Consider the following 19,980-nt stretch of genomic DNA (forward strand, 5'->3'; position numbering starts at 1 on the left):
ATTGGCAGTCTGTTTTCACCCTCATCTTACAGCATCATCACCACCTCTAACCACCGATTCTACCCAATCCACCAAGACAACACACAGAGATCCATCACAATGGCCCCAAAGATTCTCATCGTCCTCACGTCTGCGGACAAGATGACCACAACCGGCAAGCCCACTGGCTGGTACCTCGTACGCCATCCTCTCACAGCCGTCTGCCACTCCTACTGACCCGACCACAGCCCGAACTCGCCCACCCTTACAACGTCCTAGCCCCCAAGGCCGAGATTGTCATGGCCTCGCCGAAAGGTGGCAAGGCACCTCTTGACCAGGCTTCTGTCGAGGCCTTCAAGGAAGACAAGGAGTCAGTGGACTTCCTCAACAACAAGTCCTCCGTCTGGGAGAACACTACCCCTCTCAAGGAGTTCCTCGGCCGCGCCAACGAGTTTGACGCCCTCTTCTATCCCGGCGGCCACGGCCCCATGTTCGATCTCGCCACCTCGGAGGACTCGATCAAGTTGATCCAGGAGTTCTGGGCCGCCGGGAAACCCGTGTCCGCCGTTTGCCACGGCCCCATTGTCCTGGCCAACGTCAAAAACACCGACGGCACCGCGTTTGTCCAGGGCAAGACCGTCACCGGCTTCACCAACACCGAGGAGCAGCAGGCCGGTCTGACCGACGCTATGCCCTTCCTGCTCGAGACCGAGCTCAAGAAGAATGGCGCTAACTTTGTCCTCGCCGACCAGCCTTGGGGCGAGAAGGTTGTCACTGATGGCAAGCTCATTACCGGGCAGAACCCTGCCTCGGCCAAGGGCGTTGGTGAGGCCATCGTCAAGGCTCTCGGTATCTAAATCGTTTCAAGCTAGCGAGTAATAATGAATTGATGATGACATTGACGTTCGTGATACTCAATGCTGAGTGATGAGCGTGCTATACCACGAAGCGGAGCCGACTGCAGTGCAAAATAAATGCTTTTGAAGGATGCATTGTCAAATTCTTCGCCACGCTGTCGGTCAGTCTCATGACTGTTGTCTTGCAGTACCCGCCGTCCAGCCCCGGACACACATGCCGTGCCAAAGCTGCAATATGGGGATGTAAGCATCAGTCAACGAGGACTTGCGGTAGGGTAATTTGGATCGGTACGCATGTCGATGGATAGACAATACAAAGCATGAGACTCCAACGTAGCCAAATATGCCAGTGCTACCGAAACCAACTTTGTCGATCGACGCACGAAGCTATGTAAGTTCGCCTCGTCTGAACGCGAATGGACCAAAGCATATCAGACACTAGTGAACAGCCTCACCTTCTGCCGAAGCATAATGCCGGGGCCAGAAGTTGCAACATGGCAGAAAAGATACAAGATGTACCAAGGAGATGATGGCATCTATTGCGACAAAGATATTGCGAACTATGAAAGAATGTGTTTTGCGAGCGGCACCTTGCGTCCGCAGGAGGTTCATATTCATCTAGAACTAGAGAAACAATCAGTCTATAATAGCTCAAAGTGTATTGTGTCTAGGTGATCTGTCAAAATTGGCCTTGATGGGCTGTCCTTTCTTCGATACCATCAGTGCATTCTCTCCCAACCCCTTACATACCATCGCCTCATCCACGCCTCATCGTCTCACTACCTCACCAACTGACTCACGCCTTCCCGCCACCATAGCCCATCATGGATCGCCCGTCAGGTTTTGACGTAGATGACAACTCTGGCCGCGGGTACGTTTCGTGGATACCCTTGGTTGAAATTGGAACAGGCCAGTGCGGCACCGTCTTCGCGCTCCCTGGCTCTGTCCCCTCTGGTTTCGCTGCCGTCGCGAAAATCCCCAACGAGGAAGAAAAGTTTGATCAGCTGGTGAACGATTGTGCAATACATCGACGTGTTCTCGACAATTTCCAAGGCTGCGATCCTGCTCTCGCCAAAGACATCAACATCCTGCGCGTCGCCACATGCGTTAGCGCCGACATGCAGAGCTTCTGAAGCCAACATGATTTACAATACCATGATCGTCTGAGCACCCATGGCTTCGCTCTGGTCTCTGCGAGAGTCTTCGCCGTTCCCGTGCCCTTCCGCCACGCTATTGTGGACAGCCTCTGCCCTTCTCCCATCCGAGCGAGGAAGCAGGAGTTCTTGGCCATGGCGGCGAACCAAAACTGCCTGGTTCGAATATACCTCGGCCGACGAGAATCAAATAAAACCCAGATCAGGCTTGGGAACGTCAGGCTTCAGAACTTTCCACTCTACGTCAACGAAATGGAGCAGCTGAAACTGGGCACCATCGCATATGCGCATGTCATGGCCCAGACACTCTCGATTCTTCACGGGAAGGCCGGCGTCGATGGTAATGACGTGGAGTTTATCCTTGGGCGCTCACCTGATGAAGTGGCCTCTACTGAGAGGGAAGCCGGTCTTGATGAGTGCACTTTGGTGGAACCTCTTCATTCTTTATGAGTAACCCGAGGGATCAGCGTCTGGCTCATCGACTTCAACCTGTATGTTCGATCCATGATTCAATATCTCAGAATGCTAACACATACCAGTTGCTCCACATTCGAGGATAACCCTGCCGGGTTCAAGAAGATCGTCGACGCCTTCTTCTGGAATGATCCCTACTTCCCTGATCCGACTTCGGATATGGATGGAAACAAGAAGCTCTGGGCCGCTTTCAAGGAGCGGTATCTCGAGGTCAGTCGTCAATTCGCCAACAGGGGGGGCGCCTGAGCACTTCATTGCCCCGAGATTGAGGACAAGTGTCGCAAGGCATCTGTGGGAGGATTGTTTCAAGCAGGATCGCACGTCGTGTGAGCTGCTGCATGGGATACGCCCGATATTGGAACAGTCAAATCCCTTCTTTTATAAGAGCGAAACTCACATTCTCCATATCTCGTTGGTGTTGTTGGTCGAGACGACGACTGGTCCTTGTTCTGGACGAAAACTGTTAGCGTTGTACCCGCGTTCTACACCCTAATCTCCCGTGGATGCAGCGACTTAGAAGTGTTCACTAACAGCACCAATCGCGTATTGCTCAGTATCCCGGATTTCAGAAGAGGGCTAGAGGTCCGCCAAGACAATAGACACCGTCCCCGCCGCTCCCGTCCATTGACCGAGCGACCAACCCGCCCTAGGCAAATCGGGCGCGTCTGGACGCACTGATTCTTCCGCTGCCATGTCTTTCGTCCATCGCCTCCCCGAGGATCATAGCACAGACCACATACATATAGGCCACTCTTACACATACCAAGCGGACGTATCCCAAGATGGACAAGCAGGCGCCCGGGATGTCGACAGCGCCGATGGGAGTGACCCTGATGACTCTGGCTACGGTGAATCGCTGACAAGCGTCGCCACGAGACTGAGCGCACATTTGCCCACGCACGAGTACCGCCATGGCAGGCGATACCACGGCCTCCAGGCAGGGGCCTACAACTTCCCCAATGATGAGCTCGAGCAGGCGCGCCTGGACATGCTACACTACGTCTTCACCACCTTGATAGGTGACAAGCTCCATCTTGCCCCCATCGCCCCCGATGCGGCCGTGCTGGACATTGGCACGGGCACAGGGACATGGCCCATTGCGTTTGGGGATGCCAATCCGGCTGCATCGGTCGTGGGCGTCGACTTGAGCCCCATACAGCCCATGTGGGTGCCGGCCAACGTTCGCTTCGTCGTCGACGACGTGGAGATTGACTGGGCGGATGACATGTACGACTTTATCCATTGCCGGTACATGGCGGCCGGGATACGAGATTGGCCGGGACTAGTTCGCAAAATGTACCGACATCTGAAGCCCGGCGGCTGGCTGGAGCTGTCCGAGTCGGAGAATGTGGTGTACTCCTCCTCGGCAGACGGAGTACGACAGCCGTTGTCGCCACGACACCCACTCAGGAGGTTGATGGACGGACTTTCAGAGGCGTGCGAGCGCATAGGACGGCCCTTTGACCCAGCGCCCTCGTTCCGCTCGTGGTGCGAGACTGTTGGGTTCGTCGATATTCAAGAGCGGGAGTTCCCCTTGCCTGTCGGGTACTGGCCGCAGCATCCACGGTCGAGGGAGCTGGGCTCACTTATGGTGGTCAACTTTTCCGAGGGTGTCGAGGCGTTCACCGCCGCCTTGTTTGCGGATGTGCTTGGGTGGAAGGTGGACGAGGTGAGGCGGCTTAATGAGGAGGTGCGAGACGTGGTGGACGGCGAAGGCGACGACCAACTCATGTTTCGATACTTTGTTGTCACAGCACGGAAGCCTTTATAGAATAGGCCTAACCGCTTGTGACATGGGCGCACAGGCTGGCAATAGCGTTTGGAGGTATTGACCGCTGGACCAACAGGAATGGCGCATACTGCAGCTGTCAGACTGAACCTGCAGCGCTTCCGATATATCAATAGTCAGCGTCAGTGTCTGGCGCCGACCACATGAGCTTCTCATCGACTCCGTCAGCCCACTTGGCTCCAACATCCTGCCTGGCCTCCTCTGTCATCCTCTTCTTCTCTTGCTGGACTTCCTTCTGCACCCATTTCCTTTGAAAGGCGGTGAAGAACACTCCAGCCCGTCTCGCCGTGTTCAAAAACGAACTGAATGCCCCCCAAGCCCTGGAACAACACTCCAAGTGTTTGTGAATATCTGCTGTTGGCAGCCGAGGATACCTGTAGCGCGTCACGCAGGCCAGGATGAGCAGCATCGCGGCAGAGCAAGTGTTGCTCACAGCGTGAAGATGCATCCTGTCGAATGAACATTGTTTCTCAAAGGTCATGAGAATCTTGTTGATACAGGCTGCTGGTTCAGCGCACACCATACGGGCATGACTGCGGCCTGGGCCTTGCTTCGTCTCGAAACGATAGATGTTGTCGTCGCCCATGGCGAGGCTGCATACCTCGACCTCACCGCCTATACGATCGATATGAAACGCGAAGCCCATAGCTAACTGCTTATATTAGTACATATTGCCAAAACAGAGCGAGGTAAAGCTAGTGTTCTATAATAGGGGGAGACAGGGCCCGAGCGACTCTACTTCTATTGTAAGGGTTGGTTAGAAAAGATCCGCGGTATTAGCGGCAGGAGTGGGTGATAGGTTTCGTATGAATCTTCTTATCTTCGTCGAATCCTTAGGGTCTAAGATCGCGGCGAGATACGTATGTACGAGCAGAGCGATGGCTTATTATGAGCTTGCTAGGTCTGAGGACTCGTCATCTTTAGCGTGGGTAGGCAGGGCACCGGCCATACCTTGTAGGATACTATCTCTGCTCAGGCGCGATATCTTGCTGATGCTCCATGTTGTTGCGGAATGGCCTGCCCTAGGAGAATTTCCACGAACTGACAGTTCAGCCGTATGCCCCAGACCTGATGGCTTGCGACTTACTGGTCCGCGATATGAGCGCTCCGGAAGACCTAGCGGCGGGTCTCAGCTTCTTCCTCCTTCATTAGCCGCTTTTCGACGTACGGTGCCATATCAATGTGCAGAGAGAGGTGGGAAAGCCAGTCGTAGCGCGGAGCCCGACGGGAGGTTGACAATGCCATACAAATACGCAGAATTCAATAATGACCTACCACTCAGGAGGAGGCCTAGCGTATCCCTCCTGCATCCTATCTCGTGGATACTCAGCAAGACAAGCGCCTGAACGGTCGCAACCGTCGGGCTGCCCTGATCAAGGCCCAGCAAAGCCTTGGCTCGGTCGCCAAAAATTCACGCAGAAACCGCGGAAAAGTCACGAATGATGGATGGTAGTGAGGCTCCAAAAATTGGCCCGAATGCGCATTTGCCAACTGCCAGCCCCAGTCTGCTTTCATGAATCTTGCGGGCACAAACATGCCGTTTTTGAGTGACTTAGAGTAGTATGGCGTATCCTCTTCCTTCTGGATTCAGGCCGTCTAGGCGCTCTCGTACAAAGATCTGTCGATGCCATGCATAGACGACACCTGCCAGCAAAAGGAGAGCCCGAGGATGTGCTTCTCCATCTCGAGGGGCACTTTGCGGTCGAGGCCAAGACTATCCAGCGCAGCTTGACCATCGCGCCGGATTGTCCTGTTGAATGTGACCTGGCTTCTGGCGCTGAGACAGTCCAGTCCTCACACTGTAGTTCGACGTGGGCCCATAGTATCGCGTGTAGCCATTGCAATGGCACGATGTTCAGGGAGCCAACGTGGGATGAGATCTAGTCAACCAGTGCCTCCATACTATCTTCAACGCTCGAGTCGGATGTCTGGTCTGACAGGTCTGTAAGCATGAACGTGTCGAACATGGGCTGGACGCATCAGGATTCGAAAGTACACCCTAGTTCAGCTCGAAGTGACGTCCAGATCGCAGACCACCAAGTCCTGCGACTAGTCCCAATTGAGCGTTTGAACGAAAGAGTATTTTTGCTATGCCTCTACCCCAGTGGCTACATCACTGTTTGTAGACTCTGCGTTGATCAGCGTGATCTTCTGAGCAACAACACTCTGCTTTTGAGGGCTGGAAATTGTGGCCAAGCTTTGAGAGGACGGACACCGTCTCTTCACTTGCCATTGGTGGCACCAAACCACTGTCGCGGATGAGTTCGTCGAATCTCGCGAGAAAAAGGATTTGCAGCTGTCAAAGGCTTATATCAGACCAAGATATTTGTCTAGTTCTGATATACACAAGTTGGGAATACTATTCGCAAGGGCAAGCTTAGTTGCGGCTTGGTGAACAAATCGGCCTACCCGGTAGCCCACTGTGCTCCACGCTCTCTGTATTGCGAAACGGCAACTTCTCATGCGTTATGATTGACCTTGGGATAGTGTTCAGATTTTCAAGTGTAGGCTCTCCAAAACCCATGATCGTTTGGTCACTTGTAGACTGCGACGCAGTGAACAGCAACATATAAATCCTCGACACTGACAGGAGAACCAAGCATTGGATCAATATCCGCTTCAGCCCAGACACGACCATTGGCTGGTATCGTTCACCGACGTAGTTGCATCGAATATCATTGCGCCGTCAAGATCGGCAGGAAGCTGAACAGGATCCGGTATGTTCCATGTACATTGATACAGTCGCCGGGTGTGACGAGGAGGTAATACAAATATGATAACAAGTCGACCGCGCTCACGCGGCCGAACGCCGTGGGGCCTGCAATATCCGCTCCCTAATCACTGTCGATGCCACCTCCGAGCCATGCTGGAGCAGTATAGCTCCGACGATCGCCTGCACAGCGCGGGATGAAATAGTCGAGACGCCTGATTGCTCAAGATCTTGTGTCTAGAAGAGAAGGATTAGCATAGGTTCTTTCGATAGGGTGCTTCCCGGGGCCATACCAGTCGCGGTTTCCACCGCAACACCATTAGGAGATTGGTCTTTTGGGCCGTTGCTAACAGGCTCGACGCGACACGACTGGTGGGCGACTCAATGTGCAGATTGTCCACGGATCGCAGTTGGGGGTGGACATCCTCTCCTTCTCCTAATTTCGGGTTGCGCTCGCTGTTCACCGTGGTCTTGCAGGCCTCCATGTAGATTGCCATACGCCCTGTCGTCCCATTAGTCACTGGAGCGTATGGTCGCAGCACCACCGGGTTTGAAACCTACCCATCATGGCCAAACGCTCATTATTTCCTCTTTTCGCCTGGTCGAAGCTCTTGTGAGTGATGGCTAGCCATTTCAACTCCTCGGGCAGCATGTTGGGGCCCTCGGGTCCGAGTAGACTCTCGTAGAATTCATCGAGAACCTTGGGGTCCGAGTTGACAGCCCACTCCGAGTTCACTGGGTTCTTGGCCACTCTAACGCGAAAGGGGGCTACCATGCCCTCGGGCGTTGCCTGCCATCGTGGCTGTCGTCGTGTCTCGGGATTGAAGCTCTCGGGCTGTTCTGTCGGGGGCGCCGTGTCTTTGAAGGCGAAGTTGCGGGCAAATGTCTTGGGGCGGATGATGTGGCGACTGCGCGCCAAGGCGTTTCGACACGGTTGTGAGGCCATTGTGCTGGAGAATGTGGTTTGGGAACTCGACTGTCGCGTTACGGATCTGGGAGCAGCGTCGAAGGCGTCGCGAACATTTTCTCGAGATCACGTGCAATCAGCAGGGGTAGCTGTAAGGGTGGCCCCACCCAAGCACCTAGGTATGTACGTACCTGTACGGAGTACGGCGTACAGAACGAGACCTAGTCGGGTGTGCTTCTCGCAATGTAAGGACTCAGAGCTGTCTCTCTCGTTCATCACGCCCGAAAATGGCGCGTCGAAGCACCAGCTGTCTGCCCATGTATTATTAAATCCCTGTGGAATTATAACCGAACATTTCCTCTTCAATTGGCTGGAATCTCCACCAGAGGAAGCCCTCACAATGTCCGACACCCTGGGCACGCGCCTAGCCAAGGTGCTGCCAAAGTCCACCACCTTTCACGTCCACCATCTCTCGACGCCCCCCACAAAATGCGAACCTTTGTGCTCACCACCTCCGAATGAGCGACCAGACCGAACATATTGCGAGAAACACTTCCTCTGCATATCCATTGACCGGCCAGTCGGGACGGAAGAGGTCAAGAACAAGCAGGTGCTCATCCTGGGCGTGGAGGTCTTCATCTTCACGACAGCGCGGGCCACAACCATATTTGTTTCCAAGGCCGACTCAACGGGATACCTGCACATCCTCAACCTCCCGAAAGGCACGCCGAGCCCGATCCGAGAAGTCTGTGCCACCTTTGTCAACTTTCTGGTCGACACGCGGAGGAGGAAGGACGTGCAGCTGGTGATTAGTCTGTTCGCGCGCGCCCAGGACCAGTATCTGTTCCCCGGCAGCGTCAAAAACAAGGGGAAACATGTTTTGGATGATCGAGGTCTCGTGAAGTGGTGGTGCCGTGTTCTGGACCCTATCCTCGGCAATCGGATTGGAGGCTACTTGGTGGTTCCTGGTCACGATGCGCACGAAACAAAAGCCTTCCTCCCCAAGGGAAGCACGCGCTGGACAACAGATCACCCCTTGGAAAAGATATCGCATTACACCAAAGAGTTCGATTGGGTTCCGCCTAGATGTCTAATTCCCAAATACCCCGACGACCCAAAGTCGCGATTCCGAGACGAACTCGACGACGAAGCAACACGCACCAAGTCGTTCCGCCTTACCGGAAACTGGAAGAGCGTAAAGACGCTGGACACTTTCTGGGAGATGATGGCCTTTCGCCAAGAGTGCTCGAGTGGCAGATTGACGGGATTCGTCTGGATCGTCTTCGACGATGAGGCACAGGATGATACGAAGAATAGCGTGCTGCCGACACCCAGTGTTTCTTCCACGGAACAGCCTCAGGCGCCAGAGACGCCAAAGAAGTCGCGCACCTTATCCAATGTGGCAGTCAACACCACGCCTCGGAAGCTGTTCACCTCGAAAACGACGGCAGGAGCTGTGCCAGCCTCCGCAACCAAGAAGACGACCAAGAAACCAAATAAGAAGAAGAGGAGGAAGTTGACAGGAATCGTCATTGCACGAGCCCCGCGCATTAAGACCGCCGCGAAGAATTACGAACCAAATGCTCCGTCACATACTGCGCACTACGCGTGGAATGAGGAAGGCCGCGGGGAGCGTATTGTTCGGGAAACCGACTATAAGCGCATGGTCGAGCTGTTGCTGCATCTCGACTTTTCAACTATCGACAAAGCCGCGGCCAGTACCAGCCGCTGGACAGGGGAGGTGGGCATGGGGGCATCGTTCGGATACGACGTCGTGGGTACGCGTGCGATACCAGCTGGCACAAACGGTGCGAATCCAAGCGATCCATCAACCAACGACCTGAATGGGCTTGTTAAGAGGAAGAGAGCGGAATCCGGCGCCGGTTCGGAGGTGAACACCCTTGGCGCAGGAGTGATTCGCAAGAAGCCCAAATCCGATGACACGGCCGCCCCCACAGTAAACACCCTCAGCGCTGGTCTGGTGCGGAAGAAGCCAAAGAAAGACTGAATGAGGCATTGGGACAATCATTATTAGCGAGGCGTTACGGATACTGCCGCAAGACAGGCATTGAATGGCATGGCAAACGATGAATCGGACGTGTGCACGGATTCCATGTAAACAGACACAGTCTTGGCTCGATTACAAGATTAAGCGCATAATGATCTCTCGACCGCCATCATATGACTAGATTCCACCGCCTGCAATAGGTCGCTGGATCACCGCAAATATTGCATATTCACAGGAGTGATGGCCATCTGCCCGCCCAGAACAGCCATGACGTTGCGCATACTGAGCTCCTCGAACCCGATATGTGTCTCCACCGTCCCTCCAGCATTGTGGCATGTCAGCATCGCCCTGCCCGTCTTCGCATGCTCTCTCAGCCTGTCACTGATACTGGGCTCGCGAGGGTGAACGTCCAGCGCCACTGAACTCAGCTTCCCACTGTCCAGAGCATTGGCCACGGCCTCTTCGTCGACCAGCGAGCCCCGTGCCACGTTGACGAAGCGCGCACCGTCACGAAAGCACCCGAGTTCCCGCGCGGTAATGAGAGCGCTGGTTGCTCCAGGGATTGCAGGTGCACAGAGAATGGCGACGTCGACACTGCCGACCAGCTCCTCCAGCGATGCGCACGTCTTGGCCTCGAGAGACTCCGTCACACTCTTTGGCATCTCGGCCACGTCGTAATACCAAATGTCCATCCCGAAGCCGAATCTGCATCGTTTGGCGATTTGCTGCCCAATGCGCCCCAGTCCGATCAGACCGACTTTGTGCCCGCGGAGATTGTGTGACTTTATCGTTGCGTTTTCGTGACAATCCTGGAATTCGACAGTGTCGCCGGATGAGGCGGCGGAGATACACCACGGCAACAACCGAAACGTCGATATGATCATGGCAATGGCAAAGTCAGCTACGGCTTCAGCTGCTGCCAGCCCAGAGTTGCAGTATACGATGCCTGCGTGCAAGTCAGCAACACCCCCCCTACCCATCGCCGTCTTGTAGGGACATGTACATACCTCGCTCGCCCAGGAGCTTGGTGTCAGCCCAGTCAAACCCCGCGCCAGCACTGGCAAAGACCTTAACAGTGGAGGGCAGCGCGTTGATTAGTTCGGCATCCCATCGGCCCATCTCACCTCCCGTTCCCCAGAATGGACGGAAGATGGCATGAAAATCGCCCCATCGTTTCTCCCTGAGAGCTTGAAGGAATGCGGTCCGCTCGCGCTCGTGCGCCTCGGGACGTATAATCTCACATTGTGCGCTGAACTGGGCGTACGTGCCGAGGTTATACTTCACTGGATCTCCAATGTGAAGTACTCGACGCCTGGAAGGAGCAAAGGCTGCTGCGAGAGGGGAATGGGGAAGGGACGTGATGGGGATGATGGGCGCATTAGGGTGATGCCCGCCGCCGCTGCCGCCGCCGACAGGTGAGCTGGAGCGAGGGGTCGATGCGGGGACCGGGGTGTTGGTCGGCTCTGCCATGCTTGCTGCTGGCTATACTTTGGAGCAAGTGAGGATTTATGTAGTATGAAGATTATGTGTTTGAAAGCTTGGATGTATCGGCCATGGAGGCTTGTGATGGCTACGATTGTCCCACAATTCACAAAGTCCAACCTGGTTGTTTGACCGTCACCGCCTTGTACAGACGAAACAGACCAGGCCCAGTACGTGGCGCGCGCCGCTCCATCCAGTCAGTCAAGCTGCGGAAATTGGACAGCGAGCCCACGATAATGCGGCATGTCATGGGATAGGACAGACTGGTAACTGGCAATGCTGCTGCCCAAGGTATGCCCAAGAAAAAAAGACAGTTCTGGACCCCCAAATTCCCCACCATCCACGACTGCACTGGGCGATCCCTGTTTGCGATAAGAACCGGGCTTTGTGTGGTTTGTTTCCAACGCATCATCTCCAACGCTATGTTGCACGGACTCTCAACACAGCGTTGTACTCTAGATCTGGTCGATCAGATGCAAATCAGTGAGGATGACTCAGCACGAGCAAGGCGACTGATATTGAGATATCGTCAGTCTCCAAATCAACTTGACGGCGACGTTGAGAGCATTGTGGCCATCGTCCTCATCCGCACCAGGCTTCCTCGTCCTGTCGTCACTGAGAGGTAAAGTCTTGAGGAAAGGTCCATCCGCCCGTCTGCACTTCGGATGTGCAGCACTCAATGATGTTCTGCACACTCTCCAGCAGATCACTCGCATCGTTCGTTGATAGGAATGACACTGTCACCGGCAGCGCCCACTCTTTGATCTCAAAATTGCTCTCTAGTGGGATCTCGATTTGCGAAACTATGCAAAGGCGTCAGCATGGACACATCAGAGACCAGTGCTTGCACTTACAGGGGACCACCACTTGCGAACATCTCGTGATTGGCGACAACCAATGGGTGAGAAATTGTGAGTAGGTCAGAACCTCTGGATCCGGTGTGTCCTCATGCCGTCGGAAGCTGGGCTCAACCACAATGTCAGGAATTATGATGAGAGGGCGCTCATTCGAGTTCATGCTCTTCGCTTCGACAAGGTTTCGAAACCAATGCCTGAAGGCGATCAGGTCGTTCCTGAGGCAAGTCGCTTGCTCCTCATCCAGGTCGCCCAGGTCGCTGGGTTTAATAATTTCAGCCGATCATTACACATCTGCCATTTAAAAAAGGCTCTCTTACCGTGACCGGTAAGTCTGAATGTCAGCAAACGGCTCTCGGCCATGCCACCGTTTGAAGTACACCCAGAAATCGTCAAAGTAGTGCCTCCAGGTCCTGCTCAGGAGTTCATATGGCGCCTGCTATGGTCAGCGAAGTAATAAAGCAAAGGCGTACAAAACTCACACCACCAACTTCTTCAAGCATGTCTGGGCCTGTAGGTTTGTGGCGTTGCCATTCTTCTTCCAGGCTCATTGACTCGATTCGGACGTTGAGTACCCGGCTTATTTTCCGATACAGTTGCTCTAAGCAGTTTCTCTGCTCCGAAGACATCCTGTCTTCGCCCGCAGTGCCCCAGTCTAGACTGATGACCTTGGTAATCACCTGAGATCTGGAGCTCTGGACGAGACTTTTAAGTGTCGTCTTTTGGCTAATGGCAGAGCATGCAAACTGCAGATCCGCAAAGGATCTTGCTGCGACTCCGTAACCATCAAAATCATCGTTGCTACCGCAGAAATTAGTACAAGTACCCTTCGAAGCCGTTGCGTGGGACATACAACAACTGATCACCCTCGGACTGACGACTGGAGGATATGCGTACAGCATATACTCCATTTCGGGCAGCTGGGATTCGTAGTCCGCCGTACGCTAAGTTCGTTAATGTTGCTGATCATCCAAAAGAAGGCTGTCTTACAGTCGACGGCGAATGCCATTTGAAGCCAGTCGTATCCTGCGACAGAAACTGCTGCTCCTGGCGATCCAGCCCCAGAATCCTGGAGCTGGTCACCGCGCGGGTTCCAGGGCTTGCTCGAGTCTCTCCAACAACCAGCCAGAAGCTCAGGGACCTTTGTCTGACCTACAATGGCCGCCCCGAGATCGATTAGTTGCTGGGCCATGGCATTGGTCTCAGCGCTGATGCGGTTGAACAACGTGTAGTCTCTATTGGAAAAGCATTCGCGCACCCCTTCTAGCCTCATTGACTCGCTTATGGAGATCCGGACACCACGCAGGCCATCTTTGTCCTTCCGGAAGTAGAGAGTCGACGGCACAGCGATCGAAGCAAACAGACCACCTTGAGCCATAAAAGTGAACTCTTGGTATCTATCTTACTTTAGTAATCTACGGCATAGAGCACGCGCGGAAAAACTACCTTTGCGGTTGGAAAACATCATCTGGGATCAAGCCCCTGGTGAAGGCCTGGTACGTATCAACGCGAAGAGCATACGCTGCGTGGATATTAGGGCCTCGGAGGAAATAAGGACCGGATGGAAGCTCTTTCAAGTCCGCAAGCGAGCGGGCCCCCGGATATCGAAGCGCATACAACGTTTTGGAGTACCTGGCTTGCTGAAAGGTACTCCGCCGAGTAGCAATGGCATCTTTCACGAGTGAAGATGCCGTTGGTTTTTCAACAAGAACCGAACCAAACTCAGGTCGAAACACATCATCAGTGGCGTCGAATTCGTTGAGGATTTGCTCAAGTCTGTCGTTGAAGATCTCATCCGTGTTGAGCAGGGTGACTGGGATGAGTGCGCTGGGTTTGATATCTCCTTGAATAGCGCCCTTACAGGACGTCAGCGAGTGTCCATATCTCCTGCTATTATGATTCTCCTTCATCAGACTCTTACCAATATCTGTGGATGAATTAGGTACTCCGCATCGCCAACCTTGCAAGTTTCAATCGGCGCGGCTGTCTCTTGGACTGGACCTGCTTGCCGGGAAGCGCAAGAGCAATGGTTAGAAGCTGAAGAGCATGAGCTGCATATAAGAGTCATTGCGATGATAAGTTGATGAATTGACCTGAGCGGAAGTCGACGCCAGGGATCAATATCGGCGCTCGGTGGTATGTGGATCGCGCGACCTTCCAGGACAGGGAACACAATGAGAGAACAATATGCAATAAGGGCCGAGAGAATTGCAAAGAGCTATGAAACGATGGTAATGGACTCGAGAAAACGGAATGAAGAACGGTCGACGACAGCTCAACCCCAGGGTGTGAGTTCGACGTGTGACGTGACAGCCCGGTGAGCTTCGATAAGTCAGTCGGGATTCGGTGAGCTTATCAGTGTGTGGGACCAAAATTTATGGCATCCGATTGACACCCCCACCAACATGAAGTGACCGGGAACATCACCAGTACCAGCATACATAGCATACCCAAAATGGCGAAAAATAGAGGTATGGTGATGCCAAGCGCCTCCCGAGCTAAAGCGATTGCTAATTTGTAGCCCCCTCAAAGCACTCTCGTGCCGCGCGCCGCGCAACATCCCCCGGCATCGACACCGACAAGTCCTTGAAGGACTTAAAACCCCCTCCGCGCGACGTAGCACCCCGCCCCTCTGTTCTCGCCGTGCAACGCTCTGCCGGCGTCAGCAAGAAGACCAAGGGCGGTCGCAAGAGCCAGCTATCCGCCAAGGCGCGGAAACGCCAGGAGAGGGGCCTGCAGATGGCGGAGGCGATCGTGGAGCGCACTAGCAAGAAGGTCGAGAAGAGCAAAGGACGCGGGAAAAACATTGTAGAAAGGAGTCAGGCGTGGGAGAAGATCAACAAGGAGGCCGAGGCGGCTGAGCAGGAAGCGGACGACGCGAGCGACGATGAGGACGAGGAAATTCAGGGCGACGGGGTTGCCCCCAAGGTCGACGACGACGATGCGGATAGGGGCGCTGTAGAAGCTGGCCAGCCAGGAGATGCGCCCTCCCAAAAAGGCGACGACGGGTATTTGGCCATTGACGAGGACGAGGAGATTCTATGAGAGCTCGTTGCGAACTGGCGTTGGGGTCTTGCACCACAGAAACCGAATAGACATGATGAATGACCGGACGATGCGTCCACGATCAAACGTGTACACTGGTATATGCCTGAAATTTATCGTTATGGTACATGTTGTACATCGCCAAACCTCTAACATGTAACGTGCCGCCTGACAGACGGACCAAATCCCAGAGTCATGGCTCCAGGAGCGGCTCAGCTGGGCGCCCCTGTGTTCTCTGGCGCTGTCTTCGCACCTCCCTGTTTCTTCGTCGGCTTCGGTTCCAGGAACAGCTTCATCGTCCCACCGACTTCACCTGTCGTCTTCTTCTGAATTTCCATGCCATTCTTCGCTTCAATCTCCTGCCTCACTCTGGCGAGAACGGCGGCTGCTGCCTTTGCTGCGACCTCCTTGCCACCTCTCTTCTTGCCCAGGGTGAGCTCGACCTTGTTGCCCTTCTCCAGGAAGTTGCCGATTTGTGTCGTCTTGGTCAACAGATCGTTTTCGCTGATGCCCCAGGATAGCTCAATCTCCTTGGTCTTGACCTTCTTTTGCCCCTTTTTCTTTTCTTTCAACTCCCTGGCCTGCCGATATGCCTCGTTCTTGTCGATGATCTTGCACAGGGCATAGGTGGGCGGTATCCTCTCCTTTGGATTCCCAGGATCGTATGGCTCCACCATACGTAGCGATTCGCCCTCCATGAGCTTGGACATGACGAAGCGCGTGTTGAGTGGCCCTTCTATGGTGCCGCCGTCGAGGACGCGAATGAGAGGGTCGGTGATTTCGTAGTCTTGTGGGTAGCGGGCGCGGCCAGTCTTCTCTTGGTACGCTCTGGTTGTGTAGCGAGGGTCAATCTTCTCTTCGGCTTTCATGGAGGCTTCAAGCCGATCCATGTCATCTTTCTTGCTCGCTGCAAAGGGCGTCGAGGTGACGAAGCGTCGCTTCTGTGGCGCTGTGCGCAGCTGGTGTACGCATTGCCATGGTGAAGCTTGTCGTGTGGCTTGGAGGCACTCGGGCTGGGCGAGGAAAAGTCGTTGAAGCACGCGGCGCGAGCCGTGCACACACTGTTGACCGCGCATGTTAGCTTCGAGAGAGACTGGATCGCAATGCGGATAGCGTCAGGGTGTCCAATTGCGCGAGGTGAGTAATACTGCGAGGCTGGAACTACCTGAGATTCTTGAGCATCCTCAGGCATTGCAGGCGGGCGTCATTACGGGGTTCGAGACTGGCGGCATATTGTTGAGATTGACCAATAGGATCTACCTATAGTCGTCCGTCACCCAAGGTTCAGTCCTGTCACACCGAGCATTGTGCTTCTGATTGTGTCCAAGTTCATTTGGAAGAACCAAATCATTTCCGTCTTGCAGTATTGTGGACAAGGCGCTCGTCTAGAGGCGCTGCTTGTCCATGGCATTCAACATGTTGTAGTAGGTAGGACAGACGGTAACTAACAAGAGCCAGTGGATGCCACGGTCATAATCTACCCTACACCTGCCAGGAGACAGTATTGCGGGCAGTCGACATTTGTTGCCCCACCTCCACATTGTCACGGTCTCGATCAACCAGCAGCTGCACCGCTCGCTGTCGAATCCTACAACCACCACCCACCATCCTCCACCACGCAGCAGCCACGCCGTAACGGCCGTCGACCAGCGCCATGGTTCTCCAAGATCTCGGGCGCCGTATCAACTCGGCCGTCTCGAACCTCACGCGCGAGCAGAACGTCGACGAAAAGGTGCGCCTTACGCCCACCCCTCCGCGAAACCGCCACCCGAGTACTAACAGCGTCAGGCCTTTGACTCCATGCTGAAGGAGATTGGAAACGCCCTCATCGAAGCCGATGTCAACCTCAAGCTTGTCGTTCAGCTTCGTAAATCGATCAAGACAACGGTCAACTTCAAGGAGTTGCCGCCCGCCGTGAACAAGAAGCGCCTCATTCAGAAAGCCGTTTTCGACGAACTTGTCAAGCTCGTGGACCCCCACTGCGAATCGTTCAAGCCGAAGAAGGGAAAGACGAATATCATCATGTTTGTCGGTCTACAGGGTGCTGGTAAGACGACGACATGCACCAAGCTCGCACGACACTATCAGACGAGAGGGTTCAAGGCATGCTTGGTCTGTGCGGATACCTTCCGTGCCGGTGCGTTTGATCAGTTGAAGCAGAACGCGACAAGGGCCAAGATCCCGTACTATGGTTCATTAACGGAGACCGATCCTGCGGTGGTCGCGCGACAGGGCGTGGAACAGTTCAAAAAGGAGCGGTTCGACGTGATCATTGTTGATACGTCGGGAAGGCATCAGCAGGAGGCCGCCCTGTTCCAGGAGATGATGGACATTCAGGCCGCAATCAAGCCTGACGAGACCATCATGGTACTGGACGCTTCCATCGGTCAGCAAGCCGAGTCGCAGGCGCGGGCGTTCAAGGAGGCAGCTGATTTCGGAGCCATCATCATCACGAAAACAGATGGCCATGCGTCAGGTGGTGGTGCGATATCCGCCGTCGCTGCGACACACACGCCCATTGTTTTCATCGGTACCGGTGAGCACATGATGGATTTCGAGAAGTTTGCGCCGCAGCAGTTTGTGCAGAAACTCTTGGGCATGGGCGATATGCAGGGGCTGGTGGAGCACGTCCAGAGCCTGAATCTCAACCAAAAGGACACGATCAAGCATATCCAGGAGGGCATCTTCACCGTGCGCGACCTGCGCGACCAGCTCTCCAACATTATGAAGATGGGCCCGTTGTCTAAGATGGCGGGCATGATTCCCGGCATGGGCAACATGATGCAGGGCATGGATGACGAAGAGGGCAGCGCCAAGCTGAAGCGCATGATCTACATATGTGACTCGATGACGGAGAAAGAGCTGGACTCGGATGGCAAGATCTTGGTTGAACAACCATCGCGCATGACACGTATTGCCCGTGGTTCGGGAACATCAGTGCGCGAGGTGGAGGATCTCCTGACGCAACAACGGATGATGGCCGGCATGGCCAAGAAGATGGGCGGCAACATGAAGAACATGCAGAAAGCGCAACAGGCGATGGGTGGCGGCGGCAACAAGGCCCAGCAGATGGCTGCCATGCAGAAGCGACTACAGAGCATGGGGGGTGGTGCTGGCAGAGGTGGAGGCATGCCCGACATGGGCAGCCTGATGAAGATGCTGGGTGGAGGCGGCGGCGCCGGCGGCGCCGGCATGCCCAATGGCATGGACATGCAAGCTATGATGCAGCAGATGGGGATGGGAGGCATGGGCGGTATGCCTGGGATGGGAGGCATGCCCCAAGGCGGACGAGGACGGCGATAGCATTAATGGGTTCCCTACTTTCATGAGCTCAGCTCAAAGTGTCATATGGATGGCGTTCAGGTGGGAGGGTGGTTCACGCACAATGCATTGCTGTTCTTTCTGGCTGCTCCAGCTGTAGCCTCCCAGAGATGATTGATTGTCCTATTACCCGCATGCGGACCAACTAATCAGATGCTGCACCGGAGCTGTCAAGAATGCATGTTGTAAAGTCCGCATGCAGATCCGCTCGGAGACCGAAACGTCTGATTCTTTGTCAAAGAATAATATTCTCGAAGGGCATGGAACTTGTATTGCTATTCAATTGACTCATAGTCTTTCTCACCACTTCCCGAACCCCCGAAAGACAGGCCATACAGGGCTAGACGCGGTCTGTGGCTTCGGTGGTGGACCCTCCGATTTTGACTCACTCACACGATTGTCTTTTGAAAGGCCTCCTGTGAACACATACACACAAGTCCTGCCATTACTCACTTGATACCCCTTTTTCAACCCTCGGCGTGCATAGCTTCAACAGCTCAGACTCACGCAATGGATACCAAGGCCGATCACATCCTCACACTCTCCTGCCCGGACCGCTCGGGCATCGTCCACGCCGTGACAGGCTTGTTCGCCGGTCACGGACACAACATTGCCGACCTCCAGCAGTTCAGTGATCCCTCGTCGAACCGCTTCTTTATGCGCGTTCACTTTCAGCCTTCGGCCTCCGAGGGCACCGCCCACCTCAACGGCCCCTTTGACGCCCTGGCCAAGGAGTACGATATGGACTTCACCATCCGCCCCTTCGCCCAAAAGACCCGGGTCCTCATCATGGTGTCCAAGATTGGCCACTGTCTCAATGACCTGCTCTTCCGCATGAAGACGGGCCAGCTCAACATCGAGGTGCCCCTCATCGTCTCGAACCACCCCGAGTTCGAGTCGCTCGCCCAGAGCTACGGTATCCCTTTTATCCACCTGCCCGTCACAGCCGCCACCAAGCAGGACCAGGAGAAGCAGGTTCTGAAGCTGGTGGGGGAGCACAACGTCGAGCTCGTCGTCTTGGCCCGCTACATGCAGATCCTGTCACCCACCTTGTGCGACGCCCTCCCCGGACGGATCATCAACATCCACCACTCCTTCCTGCCCTCCTTCAAGGGCGCCAAGCCGTACCACCAAGCCTACGACCGCGGTGTCAAGATCATCGGGGCCACGGCGCACTTTGTGACGGCCAACCTTGACGAGGGCCCTATCATCGAGCAGGGCGTCAGCCGGGTAAATCACGGCATGGGACCCAAGCAACTGACAAGCGAGGGATCCAACGTGGAGTGCACTACATTGGCGACAGCCGTGCGTTGGTTTGCTGAGCGGAGACTGTTCATGAACGGGGTGAAGACGGTTGTTTTCGCATAGGTAATGTGTATATATAAAAGTTAGGGGTTTCA

At 54.7% G+C, this 19,980-nt stretch overlaps 11 protein-coding genes across 11 annotated transcripts; 7 read left to right on the forward strand and 4 right to left on the reverse strand.

Annotated features, from left to right (window-relative positions):
* Positions 1-99: 99 nt before the first annotated feature.
* J7T54_008049 (chaperone protein-like protein) lies at positions 100-836 on the forward strand (the record flags this gene model as incomplete). Its single annotated transcript, XM_051502640.1, has 2 exons — positions 100-177; positions 228-836. 2 exons carry the CDS (start codon positions 100-102, stop codon positions 834-836), a joined length of 687 nt encoding a protein of 228 aa, XP_051365811.1.
* Positions 837-1,660: 824 nt separating this feature from the next.
* J7T54_008050 (uncharacterized protein) lies at positions 1,661-1,969 on the forward strand (the record flags this gene model as incomplete). The annotated part of the gene is made up of 1 exon (XM_051502641.1): positions 1,661-1,969. The coding sequence occupies one exon, from the start codon at positions 1,661-1,663 to the stop codon at positions 1,967-1,969; it is 309 nt and encodes a 102-aa protein (XP_051365812.1).
* Positions 1,970-2,242: 273 nt separating this feature from the next.
* J7T54_008051 (uncharacterized protein) lies at positions 2,243-4,235 on the forward strand (the record flags this gene model as incomplete). Its single annotated transcript, XM_051502642.1, has 5 exons — positions 2,243-2,330; positions 2,442-2,481; positions 2,530-2,674; positions 3,019-3,046; positions 3,115-4,235. 5 exons carry the CDS (start codon positions 2,243-2,245, stop codon positions 4,233-4,235), a joined length of 1,422 nt encoding a protein of 473 aa, XP_051365813.1.
* Positions 4,236-7,047: 2,812 nt separating this feature from the next.
* On the reverse strand, positions 7,048-7,909 carry J7T54_008052 (uncharacterized protein; the record flags this gene model as incomplete). The annotated part of the gene is made up of 3 exons (XM_051502643.1): positions 7,048-7,200; positions 7,257-7,465; positions 7,525-7,909. The coding sequence occupies 3 exons, from the start codon at positions 7,907-7,909 to the stop codon at positions 7,048-7,050; spliced, it is 747 nt and encodes a 248-aa protein (XP_051365814.1).
* Positions 7,910-8,270: 361 nt separating this feature from the next.
* On the forward strand, positions 8,271-9,878 carry J7T54_008053 (Histone acetyltransferase-like protein; the record flags this gene model as incomplete). The annotated part of the gene is made up of 1 exon (XM_051502644.1): positions 8,271-9,878. The coding sequence occupies one exon, from the start codon at positions 8,271-8,273 to the stop codon at positions 9,876-9,878; it is 1,608 nt and encodes a 535-aa protein (XP_051365815.1).
* A 209-nt stretch (positions 9,879-10,087) lies between these two features.
* Positions 10,088-11,348, reverse strand: J7T54_008054 (uncharacterized protein; the record flags this gene model as incomplete). Its single annotated transcript, XM_051502645.1, has 2 exons — positions 10,088-10,824; positions 10,886-11,348. The coding sequence occupies 2 exons, from the start codon at positions 11,346-11,348 to the stop codon at positions 10,088-10,090; spliced, it is 1,200 nt and encodes a 399-aa protein (XP_051365816.1).
* Positions 11,349-11,972: 624 nt separating this feature from the next.
* J7T54_008055 (amidase signature domain-containing protein) lies at positions 11,973-13,592 on the reverse strand (the record flags this gene model as incomplete). Its single annotated transcript, XM_051502646.1, has 6 exons — positions 11,973-12,163; positions 12,215-12,474; positions 12,535-12,650; positions 12,706-13,015; positions 13,068-13,087; positions 13,158-13,592. The coding sequence occupies 6 exons, from the start codon at positions 13,590-13,592 to the stop codon at positions 11,973-11,975; spliced, it is 1,332 nt and encodes a 443-aa protein (XP_051365817.1).
* Positions 13,593-14,669: 1,077 nt separating this feature from the next.
* Positions 14,670-15,259, forward strand: J7T54_008056 (uncharacterized protein; the record flags this gene model as incomplete). The annotated part of the gene is made up of 2 exons (XM_051502647.1): positions 14,670-14,685; positions 14,736-15,259. 2 exons carry the CDS (start codon positions 14,670-14,672, stop codon positions 15,257-15,259), a joined length of 540 nt encoding a protein of 179 aa, XP_051365818.1.
* A 212-nt stretch (positions 15,260-15,471) lies between these two features.
* Positions 15,472-16,335, reverse strand: J7T54_008057 (Translation initiation factor IF-like protein; the record flags this gene model as incomplete). The annotated part of the gene is made up of 1 exon (XM_051502649.1): positions 15,472-16,335. One exon carries the CDS (start codon positions 16,333-16,335, stop codon positions 15,472-15,474), a length of 864 nt encoding a protein of 287 aa, XP_051365819.1.
* Positions 16,336-16,913: 578 nt separating this feature from the next.
* On the forward strand, positions 16,914-18,562 carry J7T54_008058 (uncharacterized protein; the record flags this gene model as incomplete). Its single annotated transcript, XM_051502650.1, has 2 exons — positions 16,914-16,991; positions 17,048-18,562. The coding sequence occupies 2 exons, from the start codon at positions 16,914-16,916 to the stop codon at positions 18,560-18,562; spliced, it is 1,593 nt and encodes a 530-aa protein (XP_051365820.1).
* A 528-nt stretch (positions 18,563-19,090) lies between these two features.
* Positions 19,091-19,948, forward strand: J7T54_008059 (Formyltetrahydrofolate deformylase-like protein; the record flags this gene model as incomplete). The annotated part of the gene is made up of 1 exon (XM_051502651.1): positions 19,091-19,948. One exon carries the CDS (start codon positions 19,091-19,093, stop codon positions 19,946-19,948), a length of 858 nt encoding a protein of 285 aa, XP_051365821.1.
* Between the last annotated feature and the right edge of the window lie 32 nt (positions 19,949-19,980).

This window comes from Emericellopsis cladophorae (assembly GCF_022114955.1).
Source record: "Emericellopsis cladophorae strain MUM 19.33 chromosome Unknown NODE_3_length_1261782_cov_116_963312, whole genome shotgun sequence".
In the NCBI taxonomy this organism is placed as follows: domain Eukaryota; kingdom Fungi; phylum Ascomycota; class Sordariomycetes; order Hypocreales; family Bionectriaceae; genus Emericellopsis; species Emericellopsis cladophorae.